Below are 12887 nucleotides of genomic sequence, written 5' to 3'. Positions count from 1 at the left end.
CTTGTTGAACCTCATGAGGTTCACATGCTCCCATTCCTCGAGCCTTCCCAGGTCCCTCTGGATGGATCCCACCCCTCAGACATGACCACTGCACCACTCAGCTTGGGGCCAGCTGCACACTTGCTGCCAGTGCAGTGCTGCTCATGCTTCTCTTACCTCTCAGGTTCATCTGGTGTGCAGGAGTCCCGTTGGATTCCTCTTTGCTTTTGTAGCAGGAGATAGAGGTATCTTTGAAGGTGCACCAATATGGCTTGTAGCCTTTCAATGTCAGCTTCTTGGGCCTGCCAGACAGGTTGAGGGTCATTACATTTGGTTTAAGCTCCTAAACCAAGCTGCTGCACTGGGAAATTCATCTCACCCTTGAAAACCTGGTGTCAGCAGCCTGGGTTTGCACACCCCTGGGATAGTCCCTGCCTGGGAGCTCAGCTACCACTCACCACCCCTTTGTTACAATGTTGGGTCAAGAAACTGAGATACAACTGCAAATTTGGACTCTTCAATCCCATGGAAGTCCTGCTAATTTGGGGCAAAGTCAGGGGAGCTGGAGAACCATTACAAAAATAGACATTCCATGATCTTCTGCAAAATATGCCTCATCACCTGCCCTATGAAACTGGAACCACTCTGCTCAAGCTCTGCAAGGAAATGGTACTTCTAAAAGACTTGTCAGTCAAGCATGTGCATGAGCCCACTTGCTGTTTGCTTTATAAAGACTCCACATCAGGAAAGGTTCCATTCCCCTCTATGGAAAACATGGATTTTGCCTGACTCTGTGGAAGCAGTGACAGCCCTGTGAGCCCAAAGCAAGCCACCACCTGGCATGGTGGTACCCTGAGCCTTGCCCATCCCACCAGGAGCCCAAGACCTTTGCAGAGCTCCAAGTTTCTGAGTTTTCCTAACCCTTCCTGATGTCTAAACCTTCTTGAAAAAGCTCTACCTGCAGCTTCTTGCTTCAATGCATTTCTCACATCTCCACCCCAGAAATAGCTGCTCAGCCCTCATCAGTAGGGGCCAAATGAGCTCGGGGCATCTGCTGCCTCCTCCTAAAGCCCTGGCACACACAGCTCTGTCCCATACAAACTTTAAACCCACAGTTTCCTTTGAAAGCTGCCTCCCACTCCAGAACACATCACCAGCCCCCAGCCAAGCCATCCTATGCAGGCAGGTTGTTCCCTCCTTCGTGTTTCATCCTTCACTAAAGATGTTTTAATACATTTTTGGTATCTTGACCTTTTGGGGGAGCTCCTTTGAATTGCAGGCAGGGTAATTTGACTGGCCTGGCTGGCAGAGGAGAGAGAAACATCCCAAGTCTCTGCAGCAACACCAGGCACATACAGGGACAGATATACAGGATTTACATATCTAAGGACATACATTGCAGCTCCATCCAACTGAATCATAGAAACAGAATCATTTGGGTTGGAAAAGACCCTTAAGATCATTGAGTCCAACCATTAACCCAGCACTGCCAGGTCGTCACTAAACCATGTCCCTCAGCACCACATGTACAGGGCTTTTAAACACCTCCAGGGATGGAAACTTGAAATCCTAACCCCAGGGTTTGGGTCTTACACCAGGTGAGGAACCAGCAGCCTCTTGCTGCTCCATGTCCTGCCCCACTAACTGGTGCATCCAATTTGCAAGCTATTAGCTCCTCAAGTCATGCTTAATTTCATTGGCAAATAAGCACATCAAAGTGAAGAGTAAGGTTCTGGTTGGTTGGTTTGTTGAAGGAGGGAAAAAAAAAAAACACTTGAATGCAGGGCACAGGCTGCAGCCCTGAAACTTTGCCCCACTTAAGACAGACCACAAGCCCAGACGGGCACAGACACTTTATTCGTTTGCCTTTGGAGAGGGAGAAAGAGCTTTTCAGAACACAAGTGCTAGGTTCTGACTCTAGAACCAAAGGATTATTAAACCAGAGGCTCATTCCAGAGCTATTTCACTGCCTACAGCTTTTCTTCTATACCCTACAGCTACGCTGTGAAATCTCATCCCTCTTTCCAATTTCCAGAACTTTCACCATAACCCTTGTCACAGCAGGCAATAAATTGCAGAAGACTCTCAGGGCTGCCAGAATGTTACTCAAAGTGCAGATGCTGCCCTTCCCCGTTTCCACCTAACACCATCCAAGTGAACGAAACAGTAAAATAACCCTTAAATCCTGAGTGAGCTGAAAGAGTCATCTTAGCCTGCCCCTTTTGGCAAGGAGAGGGATGATAGATTTGGATTAGGCTGTTGGACATTCATCCAGTGTTTTGTAGACCAAAAGTGTTGGAGCATGGTTTCTAGGCTTCACTCCTTAATTTTAGGGTGGTTTCATTATCTCCTGGGTGCTGACTGTGTTAAAAGAAATATCCCAGCAGACACTGCTGGCTACAGGATGCAGCAAACTCTCCTGGACCAGGGGGGTGATAGTGGGAAACACCTTGGGTTTATAGAATCATGGAATGGTTTGGGTTGAAGGGACCTTTCAAGGTCATCCAGTCCAACCCCCTGCCCTGAGCAGGGACATCTGCAGCTAGAGCAGGTTGCTCAGACCCCCGGCCAACCTCACCTGGAATGGTTCCAGGGATGGGGCAGCCACCACCTCTCTGGGCAGCCTGGGCCAGGGGCTCCACACCCTCCGCAGCAAAAATTTCTTCCTTCTTTCTCGTCTAAATCTCCCTCTTTTAGTTTAAAACCAGCACCCCTTATCCTGTCCCAAGAGGCCCAGCTAAAAGGTCTGTCCCCAGCTTTCTTCTAGGTCCCCTTTAAGTACTGGAAGGCCACAAGTAGGTCTCCCCAGAGCCTTCTGTCATTATATTTAAGAACTGATCGACTTCAGCATCAAATATTTCAACCAGTGTGAAACACTAAGTACCAGGCTAAAGAATGAAAATGGTTTAACAGCAGCTGAGCTGTGGCATCACCCAGCAATTGCTCTGTGGCTTTTCACACCACATAATGGAGTTGTGTGCAGATCTTAAGGCAGGAGATTGAAAAAAAAAAAAAAAAAAAAGGATATTAGGAGGTTGTACCATTAATTATTCATCAACATTACCAGGTTCACAAGCACTTCTTCCCATCAGCACTTACTTGAAGACTTTGATGTAGTCGGCGAGCTCTGGGATGGATGTGATGTCACCCTGGAAAGAGAAGATTATCCCAGTCACTGGCCTGCCCAGAGCTGGGGTGGTGGCTCTGGCAGGGGAGGGATGTTGTGCAGGGGGCGACACAAGTGTCACCTCCACTGGCCAACACCGGGCTCAGGGGATCCTGAAAGTACTCCTGGGAAAGCCTCCTCCACTCCACGGGGAGAAACAAGTGGAGAAAACTCTATCACACAGAAGTGCTGTTTGGAAAGCAGAGGAGAAGGTTTTATTTTTCTCTGTTTTTTTCCGACAGAGTCCCTGCTGCTGCCAGAGCCAATTCCCACCCGCGAGGTCACCGGCGGTCACACCGCCCCGTGCTCCCACAAGGATTTTTCTCCTCCCTTAGTTATTTCCTTATGTTCTGAACAAAGGACGCTGCTCTGCACCTCCACGGAGACCCTGGGAAGGGCTTTCTGACAGTCTGGAAAGGTTTTCCCACCCCCTCAGCTTTTTTAATACCAAGTTTATCTTCACGTTTTGCACGAGCGAAACGCACAGGGTGGCACCGGCAAGTCCCACGAGCTCCAGCTGAAGGATTTGAGGACAGAAAGACATTTTTAAAGGACAGAAAAAAGCAAAGGCTGCTCCAACAGCTTCCAGTAGCAAGACAGTTTCCTTTCCATCTGCAACGAGCAGTGCTGTTTATAGATACCACAGGGTAAAAAATGCGGAATCTAAACAAACAATCCAGTAATTGCCCATTATCCGGATTCAATTACTCGAATGCATCTGGAAATGACTACTGCTGCTACCCTGACGGAAAGGGATGGAGGGGGTTTGATGAATCATTGCTGTCTTCATTCCTAACTGGCAGGGACAGTGCTGTGCTTCAAATCTGGGTTTGCAAAGAGATGAGAAAAGATCCCTCGGCGACAAAAGCTCGTCGTTATTCCTGTCGCGGCGAAGCAGCGCTGCTCTCCCCATGGCAGCTGCTTGATATCCTAAATCTCTGCTGTTATTAATGCCAAGCAGGGATGGGTAACTTCAAAAAGACCCTTCTTAAACGCTTTGAAAAACTTCTGTGAAGTGCAAGACTGGAAAATTTCAGGGGTTTTAGGGTATGAAAGAACTTAACGCGAAACTCCGAGGTGGTATAAATGTGCAGAATGCCTGGAAAAGCTGAGCTGTGCCTCGTTGGACTGGATTTAGTTCTTTTTCTTTAGTTTAGTTCTTGAGTTTTATGTTTTTTAAAGGTGGAAAACCAGTGTTGAAACAGCATAGCAAAAAAAAAAAAACCCAAGAAATCCTCTGATATCCAGTCACAGCTCACTCCAGGCTAAAATCCGGTCTCATAAAAATAGGGTTTCATAAGTGTTAGATATTTCTGAAAATCACAGCAGCTGTTTTACATGCTGTAAAGCTTTGCCATGAATTAGAAATGCTGGAGGAGCAACCTCAGCGTGAAGGATTCAGCAGTTTGGAAAGTCAGGAGCGAGAAGAGAAACTGAATGAATTTTAATTGAGTTTTCCATTATTTCACCAGGAAGGTGGCTCGGTGCAGGGGCTGGTTCTATAATATCCCAGCTCCTCCAGGATTTCTCCAGCACTGTTTGAAACAGTCTTATGGTCCCAGCAGGAAGAAAACAATATTGCACTTAATTTCTGAGCTTTCCCTGCTAAAATAACTGCAAAGATCCCCAAAATAAAAGGCAGCTTAAGTGAAGCCTTTGGTTCCAGACGTGTATGTGCTCAAGAAGGTTTTAATGCTGATTTGGGTTCAGAGCAGAGCTCCAGCTCAGTGCTGGTCCTGTGTTGGACACTGCTCCCACCACAAGTCCTTCTTGGTATTTCAAAAAAATACTATTTTTAAGAAAATATGATTTGGATCTGTATTTGAGTTGCTTCATTGGGCTGTGGGCAACTTTCTCACGTGGTAAGAGAAGAAGCAGAAAAAAAATAGGGAAAGGAAGGAGACATAAAAGTTTGGATGCCTGGAAGAACCTCCAGCTCAGGATGATCACTCCTGCCTCGCGCAAGGCGAGGAGGGGACAGAGAAGCCACCCTGCCACCAGGTGCCTGGAACCCTTACCAGGATCGTTGATGTTTTGCCACCTTCCAGAGTAATCTCCAGATCCGAGAGCGCTGCGTCCACCTCGTCCACCTCCTTGTCACTGTTGTTCAGGTGGTTCTCCGAGGACATGATGGACAGCTTGTTGATGTGGTACTGAAAGGCAAGGCACAGCACTTCACCAGGATGCTCCTCAGATCTCCTGGGTGCCGTGGGCTCATCACAGCACAGCCACCACGCTTGGGAAGGAGATGGAAAACCAGAGCTGTACCCTCCATGGGAGGAGCAGAGGTTGATAAGTGCTGAGACCTGACACAGATGATTCAGCAGTGATCAGCTTGGCTGTGTTCAGTCCCAGGAGCTGGTGGCACAAACCCTGAAGGGCTGCTCTGGACCTCACAGGGCACAGCTACTCTTTTCACAGCATCACAGACTGGTTGAGGTTGGAAAGGATCTCTGGAAGTCATCTAGTCCTATCGCTGGCTCAGGCAGGGCCACCTACAGCCACTGTCCACAACCATGGCCAGTTGAGTTATCTCCAAGGATGGAGACTCCACAACCTCTCTGGGCAACCCATGCCAGCACTCAAGACACCCTCACAGTGTCACAGGGGCAGGACTTTGCACTTATGGGACCTTATTGACTTAGTTCCACCCCCCTGCCATGGGCAGGGACACCTCCCACTGGACTAGCTTGCTCAAAGCCCCATCCAGCCTGGCCTTGAACCCATCCAGGAGGGAGACATCCACAGCTTCCCTGGGCAACCTGTGCCAGTGTCTCACCACCCTCACCATGAAGAAATCCTTCCTAGCACTTCCCCTTGTTGAACTTCATGAGGTTTGTGCTGGCCCATTTCTCCAGCCTGCCAAGGTCCCTCAGGATGGCAGCACAACTCTGGCCATCAGCCACACCTCCCAGCTGAGGAGGATGCACTACATCTGTTTTTACTCCAGAAAACCAAATCACCCACAAAGTCTCCCACAAAGAACCATGCCCAACCCCCTCTGGACTGGTCAGAGAGGTAAACTGAGTCAGTGTATTTCTGTTTTACCCCTTTTTTTTCCTGGGAGGAGCCTTGGGAGCAGACAGCCCTGCTCCTGATGGGGATATTTCTGCATCCTACAGCCACGAGGCGTGCCAGACCGCATGTAGTAAATGGCCTGCCATCTGTCTTACAGAAGTCAATAGCAGGTGTAGCATTTATGCCAAATCACGCCAAGTATTTCATAAAACAGATAAATAAATAGTTCTGGGAAACCCACAGATTATCACCAGCTGTTTGGGGGGGGCAACGTGCCAGAAAACTTGTGTCCTTAGTGGGGTTTATGAAGAAAGGCGAAACTAAAAGTTCAGAGAGGCATAAATAAGTTGGGTAAAAGAAGGTCAAGTTCCTTTTTATGGGAAGTAATCAGCAGTCAATATTTAAATTACTGAAGAAGCTCGAGTGAGGATTAGGAGATGGGAAATGATCTGACTTTTACCAGCATGAGAGGTCCAAGCTCCCACCAGAGACAAGTTACAGCACATTTCACTTACTGTATTAATCAACATTCAGCAACAGAGAAGTCTGCAAAGCTATAAAACCAAGTTTAAGCAAAACCATGAGTGTCTTGGGTTGTCTCCTACCTGCAGGGCTGCAAACATCATCATCTCTTCCTCTGTGCACTCGATCTCCTCCAGCAGGATGGCCCATTTGGACTGCTCATACAGCTGGTTGATCCTGATCGCGTCGTACTGCGGCACAGCACAAAACCATGGACAGGTTGTAAGAAACAAGAGCCTGGTCCACACCAAACCACTTCATCTTTCATTGCAGTGCCACTCTTCTATCCAAGACTAAAGCTTCTCCCACCAAAGAAGAATGGCTCTAAGCAACCCTTAGAACATCTCAAGTAACACCAGAGCATGGGCAAACTGGTCCGTGGGAGCACACAAACCTGGGTTTGATGCCTGCACGCCCAGTTTTCAAAGTGGTGGAGGATTTATCAACACAAAAGCACATTAGAGGCACAGGCATCCTTTGCTCAAAGCCTTCGCCTGCAAGATGCAAGTAAAATAATTAGTTCTGTACCTTTGGGTTCAGGTCAAAAAAGCTGTAGTACTTGAACCGGAGCAGCAAAGCCTCGTTTTCTTTCACCTCCTGCTCCATGAGGGATCGGGATGAATCCAGCCATCTGTAAATGGTCAACACAGGACAACACACACAAAAGGCTCTGGTGAAGTCACCACGGTGCTTTCAAGAACGCAGTTTAAAACGACACATTGAAAAAAAAAAAAAAGAGAAAAGCAGGAAAAAAAAAAAATCAGACAACCAAATCCTCCGCTCACCCTTGGTTGATTTTGGCTTTGTCGAGCAGTGCCTGGGGCTTGTACATCTTTGCCAAGGACTCTGGGGAGGTGACGGGCTGGCTGACGGCCAGGATGCCCGGGTTGCCCTCCGACAGGGCGCTGTCCCCAAACCAGGCTGACGTGGGTGACAGGGGACTGCCGTCGTGGGCGTCGTATGTCGGCGTCATCGTTTTGCTGTACAGCCCTGGGCTCGAGTAGATGTTGCCTACCAGCAAGAGGAAGAAAAGCCAGGAGTCAGCTCCTGGCCCAGCTCTGCCTGCTCCCAACCAAGCCAACTCGGACACAAACCCACAGCCAGCAGATGAAAAATCTTCCCTTTTCTTTTCTCTTTTTTTTTTTTTACCCTTTTTTTCCACAATGGGAAAACGCCGCGCTTCTTGTTTTCCCATGAAAAGCTGCCCCTCTCTCTCTCTCTCAGCTCTTCTCCAAGAGCACAACGGATGGAAAACTCATTCCAGCCCCAATCCGTGGGAAAAGGAGCAGGTCTCCCACACTGGGAAACTCCTGCCCCAAGTGGGGGTTTGTTTTTGGAGCACCTGGGACACGAACGGCCCCCAACTTACCGCTGTTACCTGTTCGCTTAAAGATTTTGGAAGTCAAAAGTTTGAGAGGAGCAGGAAAATAAACTAAGGGCACGGCCAAAGAGACCAGAGGCAGAGCACAAAAGTCCTACTGAGGTGGAGCTCACCTTTGACGGGGCCGATGTAAAGAATATCGGTGCCTATAGAGAGGGAAAGAAAGGAGGGAAGTGAGAAGGCGAGAGAAAGTCACTGGGAGGGTGGGGAAGGACAGGAGCCCCAAACTGGGCGTTTTCAGATGAGGGCAGAGCAGCACAGGTGAGGTTGAAGCACCCGAACGGAGCGTTGGCAGGAGCGCCGGTGGACTCTGCAGGCAAAGCAACCACAAGTGACTCCACAGTTGGGGTTTTATCCACGTCAGGAGGAACCACCAGCCACGGACACGCCGCGTTTCACAGCCCCACGAGCTGGCTGAGATGGCCAAACCACTTTGGTATTAATATGCTGAGTGAGTGGTGCCACTTGGTGCAAAACCCAAAGCACACGTGACTCCCAGGCCTTTTAAAGCTTTACAGACTCAAAGCAGACCAAAAAAAATAAAAAAAGCCCTTTTGAAAATCACAAATTGGAAGAGAAGAAAGCTGACCTAGCTTGGTATCTCATTCCTCAAACAGCCAGGATCAAAATAGTCCCTATTCATCTCACAGGAGCATTGATTTTTGTGTTAAGAATATAAAATATGGAATTTTAGAATAGGGGAGATTCAACGACCGTATCCTAATGTCAGTAATTCCACTGTGTGTGTGCATCAGGCAAGGAGCTCGGCACAAATCTGCACAGCAGGACCTAGAAGGACCAGTAGCCAACTGGTTTTTTTTGGGATGGAGTGGTGTTCTTTTTAAATTACAAGCTTATTCAGATGTGCAATTTGATGAACCCAAATTCCACCCACTATTAAGGGTGTTGAAGGCAGGGTTGAGATGCCACAAGCAAGGTCTTCTGTTCCACCTCCTGCTGCTGCCCTGAACCATCCCCTCAGGCCACCCTCCAGCTCCTCACTCCAAGTGATCCCTCCTCCCTGAATGCTCAAGAAATGACAGAAAGCTGAGCTACACATCCAGCAAAGTCTAAGACCAAAACCACACTAAAACCTTTCCAAAGTCATGTTTTGCCACGGGCTTCTCAAGGAGCAGTCAGAACAGGTTGAGCCAGCAGCATCCTACCAATGACAGACAACATCTTGGTCAGGAAATTTAAAATAATATAAAACATGATTCTAAACTGCCTGACAGGATGAAAAATACAAGTGAAACCCACAGAACACAAAGACCACCAGGATGCTTTTAATTCTCCTGCTGGTTTTGCTGGTGTCCCAGTCTGGATTAATGACCTAGGGGACCGGTAAGCACCATGGGTACCTGTCATCAAGACAGACCCAGCCAACCAGGCATGAGCAAAAAAGCAGCAGAAAAGGTCAAGGGATGGAGATATCCACCTTCAAGCTGCACACTTGCAAGGAGAAGGCTGAGGACAACTTGCCAGGTACCAGGTACTTGGGGAGATGGACACAATGATCCTTATGGTCCCTTCCAACTGGAGATAGTCCAAGATCACAAAAGCAGCAGAAAGGTGCTCTCCCCATGGACCACTGTAATACTGAAGCAGAGAAATCCAACAAGAACTGCCAATAAACCACCATCACCATCCATAAACTGCAACCTGAAAGATGCTTTTGCCTCCTCCCCAGCCACCCTTGCAGCGTGCCAGCCTCAACCTTCATGTGGCTCAAGCAGACAGGGCTGAGCATTAACTGGTCCATCAAAAAAAAAACAAAACATGTCTTGCCCCAAATTGGGCAGCTTTGCCCATGGACATGTCCCCCATATTCCTCCATCTGAGTGTCTTGCTCCAGAAGAGCAAAGCTTCTCCTCATCACCTTCTCCAAACGTCTGAAATATCTCAGAAGTTTCCTTTATAAAATTTGCCTGAGGCAGGCAATGCCATGGAAAGTTCCAGCTGAGAGAGCTCTAAGTTTGGCTAACTTGTAAACAAGTGAATACAGGTCTTCTAATGGAAAGTGTTGGGCAACATCTACTGTGGGTGTATCGACAGCTCTGCCTGCAGTGATTTAAATGGTTTCACTGCCAGGCACAGGGTGCTCAGTGACAAAACATCCTCAATACATCCATGTGCACTGAAATAAGCAGATCCCAAAATATTAAGTCATTTTACAGAAGCATCCAGCACATAAACTAGTGTTGGAACAACACTAGAAACAGTTTATTCACATTAAAAACATGGCTTTTAACTAATGGCACCTAAACGTGGCAGGTGGCTGCAGTAAAACCTACAGCAAAAGTGATTTCATTCCTAAGGAAAGTAAAACCAGCAAGAGGGTTCAAAGTGGCTTGCTGAAAGATCAATAAATAATTAAAATAAACCCCTCTCTTTTGCATACATTTTCCCTCAAGCAAGCCAGCTATCTCCTATTAATCTAATGGAGATGCTCTCCATGACTTTCGAGATGAAAATGCCAAATGAAAATGAAAATTGCCTGGAGCCTTGCCCGATGCAGGGAAAACTCCCTGATTCAGCAGTGACCAGGAGAGGACTAGCCCAGAGGTATTTTTAAGTAACCAAGAGAAGAAAGGGTGAGCCTGGAGCAATAAAAGGATGATTTTTCCCTTGCTACTGCCCTGTGCTGATGGTTTTCTGCAGAGCATCATCGCCCCCACCCCTGCCCTGCGCAGCCAAAACCTTTCTGCTTGCAAGCCCCGAGCCACCAGTGGCATTAACCACACTGCATGACCTGCACTTGTACCTTTTTAAAGACCAATTAATATCAATTTACTGAATTCCAAGGTTTTATTTTTCTTTTAATTGAGGCTGCCCTGCTTCCCTCACTGCTGGGTTTAACACCCAGAGCTTTGGCAACCAGACAGATCTTCTCCGCCTGTGCTGCTGCGGCTTTCCCTGCAAGCCCATTTGGGCTGAAGTGCTCCCACTTGACCAGCTTTATCACTCCAGGTCTTCCCACTTGCCTTCCAACTCCAGACCTCCAGCAGCTGTGGAAAAACCCCTCCACCTGGAAACACCTCCCTGCCGCAATCTAGTGCCTGCAGCAAGAGATGCCACTCCACCAGTGATGTCACTCCATCAATGATGCCACTCCATCAGTAATTCTCTAACCAAACTACCCCCTCCAGCAATAAAAAGTGTTTGTTTGTTTGTTTCTAGCATTACCATCTATAGCTATGCCCTTAAGGGAACACTAACACAATTAATAAAACTGGGCTATAAATAAGGAGTAGAACGGTGGTGCTGCCTAAACCACACCTGGAATTTGACATTAGGAACGATTTCCCATTTAACTCCTTTCTGAACAGGGTAAGAAACCCTTTCAATAACACAATCTGAGGAACTAAAGTGGTGACACTTGGTTTCTGGTTTATTGGATGAAGTCTGGCATTGCTTGGCTCCCCTGTATGCGTGACAGCTCCAGGCATGCATCCATGTGACCGTGACCGAGTGCTGCAGCCCCGGACGATTTGTGGAATTTATTTGGGGTCTGTCTCTTGCACAGACCTCAAGAAATTAGATCGTATGACTGTGATATCATTTCCTCTCCCATTTGATTCGTTTGCCTGCCTGCAAGCCCCTCCTCAGGAAGCAAGCCCCAGCTCACCCGACCCCGGTGTGATCAGAGGACCCTCCAGCTCGAAGGCGTCGTCTTCACATTGATCATCCAACTTCTTCTTTTTTTTCTTTGATGGATCTCTGGGTTTCCTCAAAAGGGAGAGCTCTTCTGGATGCCTGATGTCTGAGGAGAAAATAGGACCATTTTTACAAAGGCAGGAGGGAAAAAAACAGGGGAAAAAGAACTTACTTCCATTAGGAACAACGTCCAGCAACGTGCAATATCTCCCTCAGCTTATTTTCCTGCTTTGCAATGGTTAAAAATCAAGCTGAGAACGTTTTCCCTGCAAGGCTGTTGGAAATAAACACTGTCCTTGGCTGGAGAGGTAACAAAGCATTTGGGTCAAATGCAGAATTTCCCAGGCACAGCCACTCAAATGCAAATACAAGAACTGCTAGACCCTGTGACAGATCCTAGTTCCATTCCCACCCATTATCCTAAAAGATCAATATTGAAAAAAAAAAAAATATTCAAGCACTTAGGTAACAGGCCACTTACTCTCCCTTCCATAGGAGCAATCCAAGAATCAGGCCATTTATTTACATATCAGACTGGAAATTTTAGTGTCTATATTTAAGGCACCCACTTTTTAAAGAGATCTTGACCCAAGTGTTTCTTTTTCACAGCAAATCTCTCCCATTTCCCTGCCCAGAACCAGCCTGAAAAATTTTAAAGCCATGTTATTTAAAAGGAGGAGCATCCCAGCTAAAGAAAAAGAGAATTTTAGGACCATTTCCCACAAAGGTGGTATTTTGGGTTAGTCCTGCCTGCTGCAGTCACTTCCAAGGGGGAAGGAGCTTTCCAGGAAAAGCAGAGCCCACCATCCATCATACCACCAAAACCACTGAGGAACCACAGGGGAGCCAGGAGTCCCTCACCAGCCCTGCAAAACCCAAAAGGAGAGGAAAAAAAATCTCCATCTGTGCTGAACTGTCCTCAGTCCTTATGAGGGAACTGACCTGGGAAAGCATTCACCTGGGCACGAGGCCATCCCATTGCAACGATGAAAGGCTGCAAAAGAGATCAGAGAGCTCTGACATGCAGCTTGGGTTGGAAAACAGGAGATTATGGGTCATGCTTGAGCCTGGAAGGAAGAGTTTCAGAGCCAGTTGTCCATGTCCAAGTCCTTGTGTGGTTTCTGGATATTTTTTTTTCAGGGATCTGATCAGTACTGAGCAAGA

The 12887-nt window shown here is 47.6% G+C and overlaps 1 protein-coding gene across 1 annotated transcript; it reads right to left on the bottom strand.

Moving 5' to 3' along the window:
* Window positions 1–97: 97 nt before the first annotated feature.
* Window positions 98–11829, bottom strand: LOC103771104 (fermitin family homolog 2-like; the record flags this gene model as incomplete). Its single annotated transcript, XM_008938393.1, has 7 exons — window positions 98–281; window positions 3079–3128; window positions 5164–5298; window positions 6769–6876; window positions 7214–7316; window positions 7471–7696; window positions 11695–11829. Coding segments are annotated over 7 exons (941 nt in total), but the record flags the coding sequence as incomplete, so codon positions are not given.
* Window positions 11830–12887: the final 1058 nt, after the last annotated feature.

This window comes from Merops nubicus, unplaced genomic scaffold, assembly GCF_000691845.1.
Source record: "Merops nubicus isolate BGI_N331 unplaced genomic scaffold, ASM69184v1 scaffold19934, whole genome shotgun sequence".
Classification (NCBI taxonomy): Eukaryota; Metazoa; Chordata; class Aves; order Coraciiformes; family Meropidae; genus Merops; species Merops nubicus.
Note: the sequence above shows the minus strand (reverse complement) of the source record. Positions and strands in the feature narration are given on the sequence as shown.